Here is a 20,114-nt window from a genome sequence, read left to right on the forward strand (position 1 = left end):
GTTCCACCACAGGTTCCCAAGAACAAGGGGCACATGCCAGTTCATTCTACTGTCTCTGTCTGAGCTATGATCCCTAAGGTCCCTATCAAGGGGCAGAAGGTCCCTATGTGGCCTCGATTTGCTTCCAGACCTTTTCCGGAGCTTTAACGCCCAGCTGTTGTTGACAAGGCACGAGAAGACAAGCGAAGACCAAGGCCACACCCACGATGGCCCCTTGGAATTTCCAGAATAAGTGTGGTTCCATCAGAGCTGAGCGCAGCTTTTGAACTCATCCCACCTAGATGAGCGGCATGTGATTTTCTCCACATACCCCGTGGAACCCCGCTCGCGTGGTTTTTGCCTGAGAATTAGAACACGGAGCTCCTTCTTCTGCCACCAACACTCTTCCACCATCCAGCAGGGCAAACCCGAGGCGCTCCTGCTCACTTCTCCACCCGCACAGGAGCCTCTGCTCCGCGAGCGTGGACGTGAAAGCGCAGAGAACCGGCGGAGGGGGCTGCCTGCGGGAGGCGGGCCCCCCTGCGCTCAGAGGCCTGGGGTGCTCCGTGTCGCACCTGCACCTTCGGGACCGCGAGACCTGCTTGATGGGCCTTGTGCCTCCCTTGGGCGCCTACACTGCAGCCCTCCGGGAGCTTCCAGGTCAGGGCAGAGGCTGTATTGGAACGTCCCCATGGCCATGGCCAGAAGAGCCAACACGCATTCGTTGCTTTGGGCGGTGAGCTCACTTCTTTCGACCCGCGGGGGGCCCTCAGGAAAGGCGGGGCATAAGTCTAGCACCCCGTCACCCCAGACCATACCTGTCGAGAGCATCCCGCCGCCGGATGTTGGAAACTTTTCTTAGACTAATGGTTAATCTCTTAGTGTATAAAGAGTTTATACAAATTAAGAAGAAAAAGATCAACAACACAATAAAAAACAAAACATGAACAATTTGCAGAAAAGGAATACAAACGGCTTTTAAATACTTTTTATTTATTTTACAGCTTTTTAATGGCTTTTCATTCACTTTTGAAAAAATTCTCGACCTCTCTCGTAAGAAAAATGTAAATCAAAACTTCAGTGAAATGCTACTTTCCACGTATCAGATTGGCAAAGGTAAAGAGGGTTGATAATCCACTGTGTTGTGAAGGTGTGGAAAACATGTACTCTCAAACGTTGCTATTTAGAATATAAATTTTTCTAAACACTACAGAGTGCAATTTGACCATATATATATCAAAGTTCCAAATGTATTTGCACTTTGATCTAACAGTACCATTTCTGGAAATTTATCCTGCAAATAATCTCACATGTGCAAAATGACCTGTATACAGAGCATTTATTCCAGACTTGTTTTTAAAAGCAAAAGTTTGAAAACAAACTAAATGTCCATCGATAGATAAATTATGCTATGTCCATCCAATAGACTACAACTCTATTTTTTAAGTGAAATAACTTTATATATACTGATGTGGAAGCTTTTTCCAAGGTTTATTGTTAAGATAAACAAAAAGCAAGATGCAGAAGATTGTATATAGTATACTATTCTGGGGGTATTTGTAATTCATAGAATTTTTTGGAAAGGATATAATGCTAGTATTGGTGGAAGCCTTGAAAGTAGGGAACTGGGAGTTATTGAGGAGAGAAGGTATATCCGTGTGTTTGGGCTTTCATAGCAAAGTACCACAGATTGGCAGGCTTAAACAGAAATTTATTTTCTTATAGTTCTAGAGACTAGAAGTCCAAGGTGAAGGTTTAAGCAGGTTTGGTTTCTTCTGAGGCCTTTCTCCTTGACTTTGCAGATGTCTCCTCCTCAATCTGTGTGTGTGTATCCTCGTCTCTTCTTGTAAGGACACTACTCATATTGGATCACTAATCATACTGGACATCCATATAAACTCATTTTACTTTAATTACCTCTTTAAAGGTCCTTTCTCCAAATAGTCACATTCTAAGGCCCCAGAGTTAGAACTTCAATATATAAATTCTAGGGGACACAGTTTAGTCCATAACAGAGGAGAACTTCATTTTCTTATATATCCTTTTGATTCTTTTGAATTAAGTACTATATGCATGTCTTACAAAATATTTTTAGAAGTCTCTCTTATTCTTACATTTCCCTCCAGCTGCTGCCACTTTTCTTTGTTCTGTTTCACAGTAAAATTTCCCTTCCCTTTATTGTCTCCTCTGGCTCCAATCTGGCGTTCAATTCCACTGCTCCACAAAGAGTTCTCTTGCAAAGACCACCACTGACCTCCCTTTCTGGTGGTTACTTTCTTGTCGTCATCCTACCTAACATCACAGCATTGAAAGGAGCTTCTCATGGCCTCTGTAATACCAACTTTTCTGGTCTCCCTCTCCCCCCATTGCTCTTTCTGAGTCCTTTTTTGCTGGTCTGTGCCCCTTCCTTGACATCTGCATGGTAGAGCATGCGTTCTCAACCATAGACCTTGTATTCTTCTCTATCCACACTCTTGCAGAGGCTCCCAAACTTTCTGGGTTCACAGCACCTTTAGTATCTCACTAATTTTTCAGTATTTATAGGACAAAAGAAATACCCAACAGTTCCATTTCCTAGTTAGTTCCCAAAAGTCAATAAATATGTAATCCTATTATAAATACTATGTATTAAATCTATTAATATTGTAAATATATCCTTAGTGGCCATTTGAAAAAAATAACATGCACAAAATGAAGACAAAGATCGTATTTATTTCTTAAGCTTATTTTATTCTTAAATAACAATTCATTTACTTCCTAAATAACAATTTCTTACTGAGATTTGTGCATCTTATGTACAAGTTTGCAGACCTTGGGATCTTATTGGACACTACCATCTTCATTTCCTGTTCCATGATGATTTTTACAGACTGCTTTCTTTTCATCAAAGCAACCACAGAAACCCCACCCTTGCAAAGATATAATGGTATCAAAAGGAATGTAGTAAATATCTAATGTTGAAATTATGAACTAACTCTAGCAAGTCATTTGCATGATGACTGACCCATATCAAGTATTGTTGTTTCTCTCAAAAATTTAAAATATCCCACATAGTAGATTTTATGAAATATGTAAAGAAGAAATAATACCAATCCTTCACACACTTTTTCATAAAACAGAGGAGGAAAGATTTCCTGACTCATTCTGTAAAACCAACATTACCCTAATACCAAAGCCAGAGACATCACAAAAAAACTACAGTATCCCTGTAAGCAGAATATCCAGTAAAACTGGAAAAGGATTATATGCCACAGCCAAGCAGGGTTTATCCCAGGCATGCAAGGTTAGTTAACAATTAAAAATCAATTAACATAGTACACCACACTAACAGAATAAAGGACAAAAACCACATGATCAACTCAACAGATGCAGAAAAAACACATGACAAAATTCAACACCCACTCATGAAAAAAATACTTCCACAACCTGATAAAGGTCTATGAGAAAACTATTGGTAATATCATATTTACTGGTGAAAGACAGAAGATTTTTTTCCATAGGACTGGGAAAAAGACGGTGGTGTCCATCTTCATTACTTCTATTTATTATTGTGCAGGACATTCTGGCCCCCTCTAAGAAGGCAAATAAAAAGGGGGGTGAGGAAGGAAGGAAGGAGAAAGGAAGGAGTCCTAAGGAATATAGCAGGGTGAAGGAAACAAGTTGAAAATGTAGAAATCAGTTCTATTTTTACATACTAGTGATGAACAATCCAAAAATGAAATTAAAAAATAATGTCACTCAGGGTGCCTGGGTGGCTCAGTCAGTCAAGCATCCGACTCCTGGTTTTGGCTCAGGTCATAATCTCAGGTTCATGAGATCCAGCCCCCTCGCCTCCCCGCTCTGCACCCCCCTCCCGCCCCGTCCCAGACAGCGGGCTCCACGCTCAGCAGGGAGTCTGCTTCTCTCCCTCTCCCTCTGCCCTTCCCCGCTTCACGCTGGTGCCTGTGTGCCCACATCCGTGCACTCTCTCTCTCAAATAAATAAATCTTTTAAAAAAAAATGTCACTCACAATAGCATAAAAAAATTAAAGAACGAAACTTGTACTCTGAAAACTACAGAACATTGCTAAGAGAAATGATAAAAGATTTAAACAGATTTTTTTTGTTGTTCGCAGATATAAGACTTAAAATTCTTCAATGGCAATTTTCTTCAAACTGATCTATAGATTCAATGCTAACCCTATCAAAATCCCAGCAGGCTTTCTGAGAAATTAACAAGCTGGTCCTAAAATTTATATGGAAATATAGAGGACCCAGAAGAGACAAAACAATTTCGGAAAACATATACTAGCTGATTTCAAATTTCACTGTAAAGTTTCAGGACAGTGAGATGTTGATGCAAAGATAATCAAATAGATCGACAGAACATAATTGAAAGTCCAGAAATAAATCCTCCCCTTTCTGGTCAACTGATTTTCAATAAAAGTGCGACAGCAATTCAATAAAAAAAGACAGTGTTTTTAACAAATGGTGCCAGAAAAATTGACTATCCATATGCAAAAAGTTAATTTAGACCCTTATGTCAAACAAAATTGAGTTACAAAAATTAATTCAACCCAAAGGTAAGAACTTAAACTGCGGAGTAATTTGATGTCTGTCTGGGACGAGCTCAAGCAAGAGATGTGGAGTGGATGAGAGATGTGGAGTTGGGTGTTCTCAGCTTGCGGTTGAAGCCACGTGAGGGATGGGAGCTACTGAGGAAAGACCATGGAATCCAACCTCTACCTGGCAATGGGAGTGGAGTCCAGGAGAGGGATCTGGGACTGAGGTCTCTGGAATCCTGGTCAAGGAACCAAGAGTGCTTAGAGCCATTGTCCAGAGTTTTTTCACTTAGAATTTGAATTTGCCTGGAGTGATGGCGCCTTGAAATAGAAGACCCAAAGCTAAGTGCTAAGACCACCAATGGCTGTGAGGGAATAACCAGATAGATGACTTGGGTGAGAAGAAAGGAAAGATAGCGGCCAAGAGTTTTTCTGCACCAGGAGAAGATCTAGAAGTGTCATTCTTCAACCATTGTAGTACACCTGACTGGGTGATATTCCCCTCCTGAGAATTTTCTGATTATCGTAATTACCATCCCATCCTTTGCATCTTCTTAATTGTCCATTTACTAACCACTTTTAGGGGTACATGATCACATAATCAAATCTAACAAATGTTGGCGAATAAACGTCTCGTCTATATCTAATAATACGTGATCCTATCCTAGAACTATAAGCCTCTTTTTAATTGATTGAAATTTAAAATCTATAACTTTATTTCTGGATACCAAAAAAAGGAGAATTTTGAGATATTCCCTAAAAGGGCAATTCGTTTCCAGACCTTCTAAAACATATTCCACACTCCCTTTCTCCTAGAGCTCCGCCTTCCTTCAAATCACTTGCTCGCTTGCTCGCTCGGCTGGAAATCTCGCGAGAGATCGAGTTCTCATGAATTCTCCCAGGAGCCTCTGCTCTTCCTCTTCCCCTAAGCGGCCTGAGGTGAGTGATTGTTTGCCATGTCTCCGCGGCTACTGAATCCTCCGGTCATCGCCACCATCCTGGTTTCGGTGGCGCTGATGTCCATGTCCCCGGGAGGAAGGCTTCTGCGGCTATCGATTCTTCGCTGAAGGGGATGTCCCTCGGTGCAGGGGGACGTGTCGGAGCAGAAGGCCGCGATGGGCGGGAATGGGGGTGGCGAGGGGTACGGGCGGTCTGTGGTCAGTGCCGTTTCCGACTCAGGGCCAGTGTCTTTGGGTGAGTGCCGGCTGAGTACGCGGCGCGTGTGTGGCTGCAACGAGAGAACGTTTTGGGGGAATAAAAGTAAAGTCGGGTTGAGCCTTCATCCGTTTGAACGAGTGTTTGAAGTTCGATGGCGCTTAACTAATAGCCCAGAAGTACTGGGGAGACGGCAGCGCGTTCTCCAGAGAGAAGCGTCCTGCCGCGTCGAGGCGTCGAATCCTTTTACTCCTGAGGGATCCAGAGGGGGATTGAAACTGTATTTTCCTTCAGAGGGGGAGGGCTGCTGAGGTCCGTGGCACTAGTCTGTGTCAGCGCTGCCGCAGGCCCTAGTGGATGCAGGGGCAGAAAGCACTGGAGAAGAGGGTGGCCGCGATGATGGCATTTCTTAGGACACCTTTGGATTAACCATGAAAACAAGTACTTTCTGAGCGGCTGTTGGTAGTAGTTAACACACACTTAAACTGCGTCGGTGACCGTAAATTCGTGTCGACAGAATTCCTTCCCGCTCCCTTCCAGGTGACCTCTGAAAATGGTTCGCTATTCGCTTGACCCAGAAAACCCTACGAAATGTAAGTGAACAATATATTCCTTATTTTGGGGGGTAAAAGGAACAATGAGATACCCCCAAATTAACCCAAACTTCTTGTTTCTTAGCATGTAAATCAAGAGGTTCAAATCTTCGTGTTCACTTTAAGGTATGGGAACCAACGTTCACGTTCTAAGAGTTGTGTCACGTGTTCCGGTGAATTTCCCGCCCCCCGCCCCCCCCCATTCTGAAAAGGTGACTGCAGTGATGTGTTTCTTAGGACACCTTTGGATTTACCATGAAAATTAATCAGTTCTGAGCGGTCACCTTCAAGATACTGATTCTGTAACCATCAATCATACAATGAGCACTTTAAGATTCATGGAATTGGGTAAAACTAAGGAGAACTACTTAAACTAGTGTAGAGAAGAGAATGGGACGTACATAGTTACAAGGTGATGGGATTAAAACATTACAGTTAATAGGGGTTTGGAATTTGTTTCTCCCTAACTTTAAGCCAATTCTCCCTGGTTTTTAAGCACAGGTTTTTTTTTTTCTCTCTACATTGCCTCACCTTTCAAGAATGGGAAGTCTTTAATTTAATGTTGACATTTTGAAAAAAAAAAAAGAATTGAATGTTTACTTGAAGAATTGTTATCCTCTAACAAGGTTAACTCAGTTTTTATTGTCTATACTTAGAACACACGTGAAACTGCCCAGGCCATCAAGGGTATGCATATCCGAAAAGCCACCAAGTATCTGAAAGACGTCACTTTACAGAAGCAGTGTGTGCCATTCCGTCGCTACAATGGTGGAGTTGGTAGGTGTGCCCAGGTGAGAGCTCTTAGTTGCTACCTGAAAGGACGTTGTAACAGAAAGTGATTGGGTGGGGTAACAATGGTTAGGATCTGCCTTTAATCGGGTTCTTTCTGGTTGCTGTGATGACCAACTTAGGACACCTTTGGATTAACCATGAAAAAAAACTGTGTTCTGAGCAACCTTCATAAAATAAATTCATCTTGATTGTAACACTGATTTAAATCAGGGGAAATGACTAATCACCTCTCTTGGATTTCTTTCAGGCCAAGCAGTGGGGCTGGACACAGGGTCGGTGGCCCAAGAAGAGTGCTGAATTTTTACTGCACATGCTTAAAAATGCAGAGAGTAATGCTGAACTTAAGGTACCCAAACCATTAACATCTTTATATGTATACGACTTGGATGGTGGTTCAATTACTGTTGCTGTTGTCCAGATTTGTTTCTTTGTCTTGGCTTCTCAGTAAATTTCACATTTTTTTTTTCATCTCCACCTCCAATTTCCGGAAGACCAAAATTTTTGTCTGTGAAGATGTTCAAAAGCATGGTCTTAAGTCTGTTTTCCCTTATAAACCCAGTCCTAGCAAAAAACCACCATTTTCTCTCATGTATTTTACTCAAGGGTTTATAACCTTTCTGGTATCATAGACATTTTTGGTAGTATGACTTGTGAACTTCAAAAAATACTTGTAAATGCAAGCAGTAGAAACCTTGTATTACAAAGGAACAAGAAGAGGTTCCCAAAATGATTGCCTTAGTAATGGTTAATGTGGTTTGTTGCCTGTGTGCATAATGGAGAGACAGGTTAAATGTGAGATTTTTAAAACAATGAATATAGTCAACAAAGCAGTGTCTGTTTTGTGCATTATCCATTACCCTTTGTATTTGGAAATCTAGGCCAGAACTGGAGTTAATGTAGGTCTGGCTATAACCCTTCTAGCTGCTAAACTGCGCTGCCAAAATCTTGTTTTTCATCAGTGCTTAGAAATTGACACTACCAGATCCACTCTCCTCAATGACTTCTAGGGAGGCCACTTACAAACTGCATATAGCATTGAGTTTTGGTAGTTACTTAGGTTTAAGGAAAGATGCTTAGAATAAAGGTAAAAGCAACCAGCTGTTTGAACAGATATGCTATGTAGAGTCTTAGAATTGCCTTGTAAAGGTGAGGACTTGATATAATGATAGGGTTTGTGGTGTTGAGATAAAGATGTTGATTTGATTTTGTTCTCCCTCTTTCCAGGGTTTAGATGTTGATTCTCTGGTCATTGAGCACATCCAGGTGAACAAAGCCCCCAAGATGCGGCGTAGAACGTACAGGGCTCATGGTCGGATTAACCCATACATGAGCTCTCCTTGCCACATTGAGATGATCCTTACTGAAAAAGAGCAGATTGTTCCTAAACCAGAAGAGGAGGTTGCACAGAAGAAAAAGGTAAACTACTTTCATTGGTCAGTTTTATTTGTTTGTTTGTTTTTACATATTTCGTTATATCAGAACTATATAATTATCTGGCTTTTTAATATTTTGTTATATCAGAATTATAATTATCTGCTGATGGCCCCACCTATATGTCCATAGCCACTTTAAGTGCAACATGTGCGAAAAATGGGCCCTTCCCCTCTCCCCACCTCTCCAAATAAGCTTGTTTTCAGTAACTGAATCCCATTCAGTTCTTTAAGCTGGGAACCTGGGACTGATTCTGGACTCCTTCCCTTTGTGCCTCATGAATTTAACTTCTATTGATTTTGTTGCTTAAATACATTGTCTTCCATTCTTTTTTTTTTTTTAAGATTTTATATTAGAGTGAGAGCGGGGGAGAGGGGCAGAAGGAGAGAATCTCAAGCACAGCGCCCCACTCCAGGCTCAATCTCATGATCCTGAGATCATGAGCCAAAACTAAGAATGGGACACTTGACACTTAACCGACATAGCCACCCAGATGCCCCTGTTGTCTTTGTTCTTGTTGCCACTTACACATGGTCTGCCTGCCCCCAGTCTTCACAAACTCCCAGCTTACTCTAATTTCCTTACATCTGTCCCTCCCCCCATGCCATTTCTCTATGCCAGAGGACTCCCTTTTACATTGATGTTTCCTATTTTTTCCAGAACTATAACCTATTCAAGATGTAGTGTGAGTTTCTCCAGGAAACTTGTAACAGACCTTTTATTTTTGTTTCCCAGATATCCCAGAAGAAACTGAAGAAACAAAAACTTATGGCCCGGGAGTAAGTTCTGCAGAATAAATGCAAATAAAAATAAAAAGAGAACGTTGGTGGCCTTTTATTATTAAACATATTTCAAGTATCTTCGCAAAATGGATCAAATGAGTTTTCTTCCGATTAAACTAGAAAGATTATTATTTGTCCTCTGCCATTAATTTTGGTTCATGAATTTCTTGGTGCTTTGCATAATGGAATTTGAGCATGGGCATTTTTCTGAATTTTTTTCCAACCACTTTGAGATTGAGCACATTGTACGATTAACCCAATTACAGTTCAGTGGTTTTTATTATATTCAATTATGCATCCATCGCCAGGCAAATTTTTGGACATTTTCATTATCCTAAAGAGGAACCTTGGCAGTGGTTTGCCGTCACTCCTTACCAGACCCTATAGTTTTGAGCAACCATTATGTAGATGTCTATGTAGATAAGCCTTTCCTGGACATTTCATGCAAACGGCCCTTTGTCACTGGCTTTAACTTTGCATAACATTTTCATTTCTCTTGGGTCTCTAACCAAGAGGCAAAGCTGTCATACCAACTGTGAGGGTTCCAGTTTCTCCAGTTGGCTTACCGCTGTCCTAGTCGGTGTAAAGGGGTATAGCCGTTTATTTTAAACGCTTAAAAGCACTTCCGGCCCTTTCCGACGGACGTGTCGAGCCACAGGGGATGGAGAACATCCTCGCCCTCACATGCAAGTGCAGTAACCTTCCCAATGGTGGTGAACCACCGGCACTGGCGTTAATCTTTCCTCAATGTCTTGGATTTTACTCCAGCCTCCGGGACAGGAAAGCCCTGCACTTACTCGCCATCTGCAGGGTTTGAGCTCTCGGTGGCTGCGCCGGAAGCCGGGCCGCGCCCCCGCTTGGGCGTCACCGTTACGTCCTGTGCGTGCTCCGGCTGACGCAGGCGCGCCTTTGTCGGCCACTTTTGCGGTGCCCATTGGCTCTGCGGCAGCACGTCCCTCCCTCCGGAAGTGCGGACATTTACACTCGGACCCGTGGTCGAGGGTGAGTGGGGCCGGGTGGGCTCGGGCTGGCGGCGGGGGGTCGGGCGGAGGTGGGCGGTGGCCCTGGTGCTGTGGAGCCGCTTTGCAGGCTCCAGCCCGGGCGGCGGTGAGCGAGCCCCACCCGCTCGCGGTGGGACTGCTCTGGGACCCCCCGCGGCCCGCCGGCGCTCTCCCGGTACATCCTGCTTCGCCCTCCAGACGCGCGCCCCTGCCGCCTCTGTCCACGGCCACGCACCTGCTGCCCTGCGTCTCACGTCTCACTGTCTTTCTGTGCGTTTATTCTCTTCCTTGGCCTGTATTGTCGGCTTCGTTTCGCTCTCCTGGCATCTTCACCACCGTTCGCTCTCACTCTCTCCTGTCTTTTCAGTCGTTGTCTTGGACTCAACCTGCCCCGTGAAATAATGTGCTAAACTCGGTTACTGAAGGGAGGTGGCGTTGCCCCACGGTACCTGCCCGATTTCAAATAGAGCTTCAGCCTTTTCCTCTGTATTCCATTGTTACCTTGTACGAAGCCGAATGAAAGAAAATCCCTCTCCTCCGACAGTTTAAGTCCATTTTGCTCGCTTTGTTGTACTGAGAATTGGCTGGGTGAGAACAAATAAAATATTTTATCAATTTATCATAGCACCTTCCAGACCTTTATAAGCCGTATTTTCCACATGTCTGAAGTAAAATCTCACTCCAAAGAGTCATGTAAGGATTAAGAAAGAGATAAAATACAGTAGTTTCATTATGAAGAGAGCTAACAATTTTTATACAGGCCATGATTATGACATAAGTGATGGGTAGCACTTGTTCTTGGGAAATTATTTAAAACAATAATTAGAAGTAGGTGAAAATGAATCTGTGATGGACTGCCAGTCATTAACTTAGCCTACTCCTGGGAACCCTCAGTTGTTGTGAAGGGTTTAAGTGGGTTTTGAAGGCTTGGTAAGAGGGGAATAACTTAATCATTGTATTTTCGTTAGGGAAAAAGGCAAGAGAATTGAGCTAGGAAACCAGAATTGGGAATTCTGGTCTTAGCCAACTCTAGTTACTCTTTAGCTCTCTGTGAACTTTGGACAGGTGGCAACTTTTGGATCTGTTTGTGGGGGCGGGGGGAGGGTAACAACAGTTACATAGTACTTAATACATGCACACACTTTTCTGAGCTTTATATTCGTTATTGACGTATCTGACCCACATTTACATCCCTAGGAGATAGGCTATTGTCTTCATTTTCCACAGGAGGGCATCAAGGCACAGACTCCTTAAATAATTTGCCCAAGAACACCATCTCGAAAGTGGTGAAAGCAGGTCTCAAATCTGGGCAGCTCCCAACCAGTCTGCTCTGATTTATTAGGCTATGGTGTCTGTAAGAGTGCCAGACCTAAACCAGATCACCTCTTAAGTCTCTCCAGATGAAGTTCTAAATGTCTATGGCCAAAAATAATGATTCCTTAGAAAATGCTGAAAAAGACTCACTGCTCATTTTGACTTAACTTTAATCAGAAAATATGCTCTTTAAAATTCTGAAACAATATTTTGGTAAATTCTTAAATTGTTACTTTAGTTTGACCAGGGGACTCTTTTAAAGAATCCAACTATGGGGCGCGTGGGTGGCTCAGGTCATGATCCCAGTGTCCTGGGATTGAACCCCACATCGGGCTCCCTGCTCCGCAGGAAGCCTGCTTCTCCCTCTCCCTCTCCCCCTGCTTGTGTTCCCTCTCTCGCTGTTTCTCTGTCAAATAAATAAATAAAATCTTTAAAAAAATAAGAATTTTTTTAGCTATGAATCCTTTATAAAATAGCTGATCGTTCCTTGATACACATTTATATGTTTGCTTGTTTATATCTCTCATAATTCATTTCAAAGTGACGTTGAGATTGGGTTATCTATACCACTGCTCATTTGTGTGTTTTGGGGTTTTTTGGTTTTTTTTAAAGATTTTATTTATTTGACAGAGAGAGAGACAGGGAGAGCAGGAACACAAGCAGGGGGAGTGGGAGAGGGAGAAGCAGACTTCCTGCTGAGCAGGGAGTCCGATGCGGGGCTCGATCCCAGGACTCTGGGATCATGACCTGAGCTGAAGGCAGACGCTTAACGACTGAGCCACCCAGGTGCCCCTACCACTGCTCATTTGTACTGTGAATAATTTTAAATGGCCTTAGTGTAGTCATGATGCTGAGTCCTTTGACAGCCAAATACTACTAAATTTATAATATTTTGAAAATAAATTTTAACATCCTGAATTATTAGCTTTATGCACTGTTCTGAAGCTTCTTAGTTTTTCAGGCCTAAAATTTCAGTAAATTTAAGAGGTCTTTGGTTCAATAGTATATTATGGAAGTAGTATTGGTTCTTTTTCAAGAAATTGCTGATTTGGAGAAATTCCAAGGTAATTTCTAATCATCGAGGAAATTAGAGGTGTTAACTTTTTAAAAAAAGATTTATTTATTTGAGAGAGAGCATGTGCATGGGAGGAGGGGCAAAGGGAGAGAATCTCAAGCAACTCCCTGCTGAGCGCTGATTCCCAACTCAGGAGCTTGATCTCACCACCTGAGCTGAAACCAAGAGTCGGACCCTTAACTGACTGAGCCCCCCAGTCTCCCCTAGAGGGAGATTTTTTGAAATGGACAGTGTACTTACAACAATAATAATACCAAATAAAATATTTTCATTACTCAGTTTACCTTAATTGCTATTAAAAAGAAAAAAAGCAAATATATCAAAGAAGATTTGTTGCCTGGGAAAGTCCAGCTGGTTTGCAGCCTACAGGTCTTCCAAAGTGATACCTTAGTGAATTCCTTATTACAGGATTTGCCTTAGCTTTGGAGGTTTAGCTAATCACTACTGTCAGTCTCCGAAGATGATGAGGCTGGAGTTTTTGAAAATTACAGGAGTTGATAAAGGCAAACGGCCTAACTGCCTAGTACCCAGCAAAAGTTAGTGTCTTTCCTTTATCCTTACAATTTATGGTTGGGAAGCAGTGATTGGAGAGGTTTGGAGGCAGGCACCTCACTGTTATTTTCACATCTACCACCTCTTGTATCTTTACAGAGAGCAGCATTTTTATTTAATAGATTCGTGCTTTTAGCTAACAAATAATTTAGGTTTTTCCTTTAATGTAGAAATAGTCCTTTCAAATATCTTCATCTAGGTAAATTCCTTCAGTCATTAATCTGTGATGAACTGATTGGTTTTTTCATGCATGTCAGCAGTTCAGGAACTCCAGCCTGGGAGGATGGTGTGCATTCCTTGCATCGTCATTCCGATTCTGCTCTGGATCTACAAAAAATTCCTGGAGCCATACATATATCCTCTGATTTCCCCCTTTGTTAGTCGTATGTGGCCTAGAAAAGCTCTTCGAGAATCCCACGATAAAAACAAAGGCAAGGTAGACTGTAAGGTAAGAACATTAAAATACCTTGAATAAGGGCAGGTGACGAGGGTGGTACAGACAGGGGAAATAGTTGCCTAGGCAAGTATTTGGAACCAGAAGCTTCATTAATGTGTCTTAATTTCTTTTTTTTTTTTTTTTAAGATTTTATTTATTTAGAGGGAGAGTATGAGCTGGGGGGTGGGGTCAGGACAGAGAGAGAGAGAGAGAATCCTAAGCAGGCTCCATGCTCAGCATCAAGCCCTTTGTGGGGCTCTCTCCCACCACTCTGAGACCATGACCCGAGCGTAAATCAAGAGTTAGACATTCAACCAACTGAGCTGCCCAGGTGCTTAGGCTTAATTTTTTTTTTTTTTTTTTTTAAGATTTTATTTATTTATTTGACCAAGAGAGCACAAGCAAGGGGAGCTACAGGTAGAGGGAGGGGGAGAAGCAGGCTTCCCACTGAACAGGGATCCCAAAGCAGGGCTCAAACCCAGGACCCTGGGATCATGACCTGAGCTGAAGGCAGACACTCAACCAACTGAGCCACCCAGGCGCCCCAATTTCTTTTTTTAAAATAAGGGGTTTGGTGAGTTTTTTAGTAACTAACATTTGGTTTAAACTAAGGTTTTAAACTGGACTTCTGATTAGTGTGTTTGTTCCTTGTTTTAATGCCAAGATAATAACCAATATTTATTGGCTGGTAAGAATAATAGTAAATAACTAATGGATGAGAAGAAATGATACTAAAATATGCCAGTTTCACTCAATGATAAGAAATTTAGGGGCGCCTGGGTGGCTCAGTCTTTAAGCGTCTGCCTTCGGCTCAGGTCATGGTCCCAGGGTCCTGAGATTGAACCCCGCATCGGGCTCCCTGCTTCGCGGGAAGCCTGCTTCTCCCTCTCCCACTCCCCCTGCTTGTGTTCCCTCTCTCACTGTGTCTCTCTCTGTCAAAAAATAAAATCTTAAAAAAAAAAAAGAAAGAAATTTAGTTGGGGGGATCATAGAGATTTCTAAAAAAACAAAATGAAGTTATTTTTTTTTTTAAAGATTTTATTTATTTATTTGAGACAGAGAGAATGAGAGACAGAGAGCATGAGAGGGAGGAGGGTCAGAGGGAGAAGCAGACTTCCTGCCGAGCAGGGAGCCCGATGCGGGACTCGATCCCGGGACTCCAGGATCATGACCTGAGCCGAAGGCAGTCGCTTAACCAACTGAGCCACCCAGGCGCCCAAAATGAAGTTATTTTTTAAAGTGAATATTTGGACAACTCTTTTTAGCATTGGTTCTTGTTAAGTTTGACCTCCCTTGTGTTCTCTCCTAATTTAGCCACCCTGCACATTTCCAGAAGCAGAGCTTTTTCATTCTGAAATTTGTTGTCGGTTTTCAAAGAGAAGACTTCTTATAACGAGTTGTAATAATATCTAAAATTTTTTTTTTTTTTAATTTTAGGACACAGACATAAATGGATTACCAGCAAAAGGACCAACGGAAATCTCTGATAAAAAGAAAGACTGAAGTGATTGTTCCAAAGGATCTCATTGTTTTAAAAATGGACATGATAATATGAAGCACCTTGCTTGTAATTGTCTCTGACCTTTTTCTCTGAGACCAGAATGTGGGATAGATAGCTTACTACCTGACACTAATCAGGAAATACATGGTATTTATATTTAAAATGTGTTTACTTATATTTAATGATCTCATTCCTGAGTTTCTGTTTCATTGAAGTAGCTTCCATTTCTATTATTGTAGTTATGAATAAATAGAAGGTTTGTGCCAGTAGACATTGCTCCCAAACCAGTACTCAAAAATCCTTGGGCCTCTTGCTTTCGTTCAGGCTCTTTGAATTTGAGCAGAGTACAATGTTACCGTTAAACAGTGCAGTGAGACAGTACGGTGAAAGGAAAAGGGGTTTGGGGAGATGATGGGGACTTGAAACCTAAAGATGTAATTACTGTCCAATACAACAGAGCAGCCTACTTCTGAGAGTAGTAATTCCTGCTTACTGCTCTGAGGAAAATAGAAAAGACAGGAAAATCGGGGAAACGCCTTTGAAAAATGGAATACCTTTTGCAGAAATACCTAATGTATATTATAAAATTCTAATCCTTGTTGCATTTCTTCTGTTCTTACAAAGTATATTAAATATTCAGTTTAGTCTGTGGTTCTTTTTTTCCTTTACAGTTTAAATATTTAAAACGGATATTTTTTGCCACATCAGAAAGTAGAATTATAGTGTGATAGCATCTGGATAGTTGTGAAACAACAATCTTTTTTTTTTTTTTTAAAGAGTAGATTGTATGCATTGTTGTTGCATAACAAGACACTCCAGAATTTAGTGGTTTTTAACATGGGACTGGGTAGTTCTTTACTGCTCTGGGCCTCCATATGGTCTTTCATCCCTGGGCTGCTTCACATTAGTGTAGGGATGTATAAATATTCAAAGATGATGAGCCTTATCTTACTATTGTATGTTTATTCCCTATGGGGTTAGAAGGAGAGGTTAAAAGGACTCCTGCTCTTGGGGCGCCTGGGTGGCTCAGTCGTTAAGCGTCTGCCTTCAGCTCAGGTTATGATCCCAGGGTCCTGGGATCGAGCCCCGCATCGGGCTTCGGGCTCGGCGGGAAGCCTGCTTCTCCCTCTCCCACTCCCCCTGCTTGTGTTCCCGCTCTCGCTGTGTCTCTCTCTGTCAAATAAATAAATAAAAATCTTTAAAAAAAAAAAAAAAAAAGGAACTCCTGCTCTTGAAATCCTCGGTCCTAACTGAGGCTCTATTAAGCTGCATGTATGGTAAAGTCATTGATTAATCCTGGATTTCGTTTGATATAGATCAGTAGTTTTCAGTTTTTCTGCTCCAACCCACAAGGATAAAATCAATCCCCTTTAGCAACTATATTCAGTTGATTAGGTTGTGGTGGGTTTTTTTTGCACAGGATAGCCTCTGATTAGGCTTTTTTTTTTAAGGTATAAAAATTATATTATAAAAATAGATGTTGGGACACTTGGCTGGCTCAGTCAGTGGAGCTTGAAACTCTTGATCTCGGGGTTGTAGGTTCAAGCCCCACGTTGGGTGTAGAGATTACTTAAATTCTTAAAAAAAAAAAAAGTTGTTCATAGTAAAAGAATGCAAGAGCAAGTTAATGGAACAGTTAATGTTCTTTCTTTACCCTTATTCTAGCTCCACAGATGTAACCACTGTTAGTTTTCTGTGTACCTTCTACCAACTTAAAATTTTTTTTTTAAGTAGGCTCCACACTGGGTGTGGTGTCCAGTGTGGGGCTTGAACTCAGGACCCTGAGATCAAGCAAGACCTAAACTGAAATCACGAGTCAGACATTTGACTGACTGAGCCACCTAGGTGCCCCTCTAACAACTTTCTTAATTAGTTTTTATTAAATATATCATTTTTATTTATTTATTTAAGATTTTATTTATTTGACAGAGAGAGACACAGCAAGAGAGGGAACACAAGCAGGGGGAGAGGGAGAGGGAGAAGCAGGCCTCCCACGGAGCAGGGAGCCCGATGTGGGGCTCGATCCCAGGACCCATGACCTGAGCTGAAGGCAGACGCTTAAAGACTGAGCCACCCAGGTGCCCCTAAATATACCATTTTTTAAAAATCATAATATTGTAAGGCTTATAATGTCCGTACTTCCTTAGTCCCCAAAGGCGTTACTCATTTAGCTATTGCTGTGTCTTCTCTTTTATCTCCATATTTCTAAATAATACATACATATATGCTGCTATTTTTGGAGTTGTCAGCTCTTACTGACTTTCTGCCATGGTTCAGGTACAGCTCTCTTACATTGTAAGCCCCTCTACTTCTCCCACACCTCCTCCTAATTATGTTTTTGTAAATTTGAGTTATCATTAATTACTATATCATTATGACTGCACCAGCTGCCGTCCATTTGCCTTCCAAATCTGCTGCCTTTACCCTACTTTGCTGCCCAAGAAACTGTATGAACTACATCAACAGACTTCCCCTGAGCTCTAGATTCTGTTGGGTTTTGCCAGTAGGGATCTGTAGCAGGAGATGGGAAGGTAGGAGGAAGGGAAGGAAGGTGGGAGGTCAGGGTATTTATTCCCTCTGCTGCCTCCCTTCAGGTCCCCTTCAGGTCAATTGTGTTCCTCAGCCAAAAGTCCCTGCACCTCCAAGTTGGCCAACTGCGTGTGACTCCTTTCAGTTTCCACTAACCTCTCCCTCACCTTGTCCTTTTGGGCCTGATGGGGTGATAGCATCTCTTACTGCTGGCTCTGGGTTACTGCATTATCTCAGGGGTGCCATCTGCTTTCTGGGACACTAATACAATGAGCATGCAGGAACTCCTCACTGTGTAGGGTATGTGTGTAGTAGTCTCCCCTTATCTTTAGCTTCTACACTTTCTGTTACCTGCAGTCAACCAAGGTCTGGAAGCAGATGATCCTCCAGATGTATGGTCAGGTCAACAGTAGCCTAACACTACATCACAATGCCAACTCCTTCACCTAACTTCAGCTCAACATGTAGGCATTTTAACCTCACATCATCACAAGAAGAAGGATAGGTACAGTTCAGTAAGATATTTTGAGAGTGATCACATTCACAACTTGTTACAGTAGGTTATAATTGTTCTATTACTGTTATCTCTTACTGTGATTTAAGTTTTTATTTTCAAAAATTTTTTTCATTAGAGAGCAGGGGGAGGGAGAGGGTGAAGCAGACTTCCCCCTGAGCAGGGAGCCCAATGCGGGGCTCCATCCCAGGACCCTGGGATCATGACCTGAGCCAAAGGCAGACACTTAGCTGACTGGGCCATCCAGGCGCCCCACTCTGTCTGATTTATAAATTAAACTTTGTCATAGGTATGTATGTGTAGGAAAAAACAGTACGTCTAGGGTTCGGTGCTATCCACGGTTTCAGAAATCCACTGTGGGTCTTGGAACATATCCCCCGTGGATAAGGGAGGACTACTGTGGCATGGTTGTGTTTCCTTTCACATACAAGCATTGCTTTCCTGGAGTTATTAATTACCTTTTTCTCCCCATGTATTTCCTCTCCTGACTGGTTGTTGCAGAGACCTGATGCGCAGGGGCAGTTCTTGGGACTCTCCTTTACCACTCCTGTGCTGGATCTCTTGATTCCTGGATCCCACATCCTCTTTCTTTGTTTATGCTCTCGTTTTTTCTGTAGCACACCAGTTTTCTAATTGAATATTCTTTGAGGTTGAGTATGAATAATTTAAAAAGTTCCCTGGATCATCCCAGTTCATGTAAACCCACCTTCCTAAGAATTGCTGGTCTTCTGAGGCCTTTGCCCCTTCTAACAGTCTCACACTCAAGCACTGGTTCCCAGTCTTGTGTTTTACATACTAGTAAAAAAAAAAAATTTTTAAACGGTTGAGGGGACTGATACACAGTTGACTACTTTATTTGGCCCACTAAGAGTATTTTAAGAAGTTATATATCACCATTATTTCATAAGACATTTTGACACCAAAAGAATGAAAAAGAGCACAAGAATAAAGGAAAAAGCCCATTAGTTTGAATAAATTTATGAAAAATTTTTATGGAAAATTAGCTGTTTTGTCCATATTTTTCTTTTTTTTCTTTTTTAAAGATTTTATTTGAGAGCATGCTCATGAACAGGGGGAGGGGCAGAGGGAGGGGGACAAGCGGACTCCCCACTGAGTGCGGAGTCCCAGTGTGGGGCTCCACATGGGGCTCCATCCCAGGATCCTGAGATCACAACCTGAGCCAAAGTCAGATGCTTAACTGACTGAGCCATCCAATCGCCCCTTTATTTTTCTTTTTTATAGTTGATTGGTAAAAACTTATCACCTACCCTTGGACTGGATTTGGTAGCCAGTGTTTTATACCACATAAGTGTTCTCTTGTCCCAAAATACCAGTCCTGCCATCTGTCAGTCATGTTTCAGGGGTGCCTTTCTAGTAAAAGCTACTGTGTTAAACATGAATATTTGGTGCAAGAGTATTTCACACACATGATCTCATCTGATTCTTAGAAAACCTTGAATTCCAAAGAAATCAGAGCACAGAGTTTAAAGATGTTACGTGGAGAGTCCAGGATTTCAAAACTATCCTCTTAGGTCTTAAAACATTGATCCCTTAGGGAGCAATCCCAGCTCCTAAGACCTGTAAGACCTCAGTGGGAACAACTGAGCAGAAATGGAGAGCGGAGTATGCACTGAGCAGTGTTTGTGGACCTGTTTTCAAGTTTCAATTTTGCTCGCCTTGCACCAGCATGACAGACTTACCTAGTTTTCAGCGGCTTGTTTTTGCCTTAGTTCATTTTTTTTTTAAGATTTTATTTATTTATTTGAGAGAGAGAGAGAATGAGAGAGAGCACATGAGAGGGGGGAGGGTCAGAGGGAGAAGCAGACTCCCTGACTTGATTCAGGGACTCCAGGATCATGACCTGAGCCGAAGGCGGTTGCTTAACCAACTGAGCCACCCAGGCGCCCTGCCTTAGTTCA

The 20,114-nt window shown here is 42.1% G+C and overlaps 2 protein-coding genes and 3 non-coding genes across 9 annotated transcripts; all 5 read left to right on the forward strand.

Annotated features, from left to right (window-relative positions):
• Positions 1 to 5,381: 5,381 nt before the first annotated feature.
• Positions 5,382 to 9,316, forward strand: RPL17 (ribosomal protein L17). 4 transcript variants are annotated; one of them, XM_045886737.2, is made up of 7 exons: positions 5,382 to 5,459; positions 6,216 to 6,268; positions 6,354 to 6,394; positions 6,925 to 7,059; positions 7,308 to 7,406; positions 8,285 to 8,476; positions 9,227 to 9,316. In XM_045886737.2, exons 2-7 carry the CDS (start codon positions 6,229 to 6,231, stop codon positions 9,272 to 9,274), a joined length of 555 nt encoding a protein of 184 aa, XP_045742693.1. In that variant the 5' UTR covers positions 5,382 to 5,459; positions 6,216 to 6,228; the 3' UTR covers positions 9,275 to 9,316. The 4 variants fall into 4 exon arrangements, with proteins under 4 accessions (XP_045742693.1, XP_054366276.1, XP_045742694.1 ...); XM_054510301.1 differs by lacking the exon at positions 5,382 to 5,459 and adding an exon at positions 5,687 to 5,714; XM_064577623.1 differs by lacking the exon at positions 5,382 to 5,459 and having other exon boundaries at positions 6,208 to 6,268.
• LOC123853331 (small nucleolar RNA SNORD58) lies at positions 6,067 to 6,132 on the forward strand. The gene has a single exon (XR_006793106.1). It is a non-coding gene; the product is annotated as a small nucleolar RNA SNORD58 (small nucleolar RNA).
• LOC123853330 (small nucleolar RNA SNORD58) lies at positions 6,485 to 6,549 on the forward strand. Its single transcript, XR_006793105.1, has one exon. It is a non-coding gene; the product is annotated as a small nucleolar RNA SNORD58 (small nucleolar RNA).
• On the forward strand, positions 7,159 to 7,224 carry LOC123853329 (small nucleolar RNA SNORD58). Its single transcript, XR_006793104.1, has one exon. It is a non-coding gene; the product is annotated as a small nucleolar RNA SNORD58 (small nucleolar RNA).
• Positions 9,317 to 10,137: 821 nt separating the features above from the next.
• On the forward strand, positions 10,138 to 15,797 carry CUNH18orf32 (chromosome unknown C18orf32 homolog). 2 transcript variants are annotated; one of them, XM_045886739.3, is made up of 3 exons: positions 10,138 to 10,275; positions 13,476 to 13,663; positions 15,089 to 15,797. In XM_045886739.3, the coding sequence occupies exons 2-3, from the start codon at positions 13,499 to 13,501 to the stop codon at positions 15,152 to 15,154; spliced, it is 231 nt and encodes a 76-aa protein (XP_045742695.1). In that variant the 5' UTR covers positions 10,138 to 10,275; positions 13,476 to 13,498; the 3' UTR covers positions 15,155 to 15,797. The 2 variants fall into 2 exon arrangements, with proteins under 2 accessions (XP_045742695.1, XP_045742696.1); XM_045886740.3 differs by lacking the exon at positions 10,138 to 10,275 and adding an exon at positions 10,624 to 10,862.
• The last annotated feature ends 4,317 nt before the right edge of the window (positions 15,798 to 20,114 follow it).

This window comes from Mirounga angustirostris, unplaced genomic scaffold (genome assembly GCF_029215605.1).
Source record: "Mirounga angustirostris isolate CCGP_5_RB_7025 unplaced genomic scaffold, mMirAng1.0.hap1 SCAF_14, whole genome shotgun sequence".
Classification (NCBI taxonomy): Eukaryota; Metazoa; Chordata; class Mammalia; order Carnivora; family Phocidae; genus Mirounga; species Mirounga angustirostris.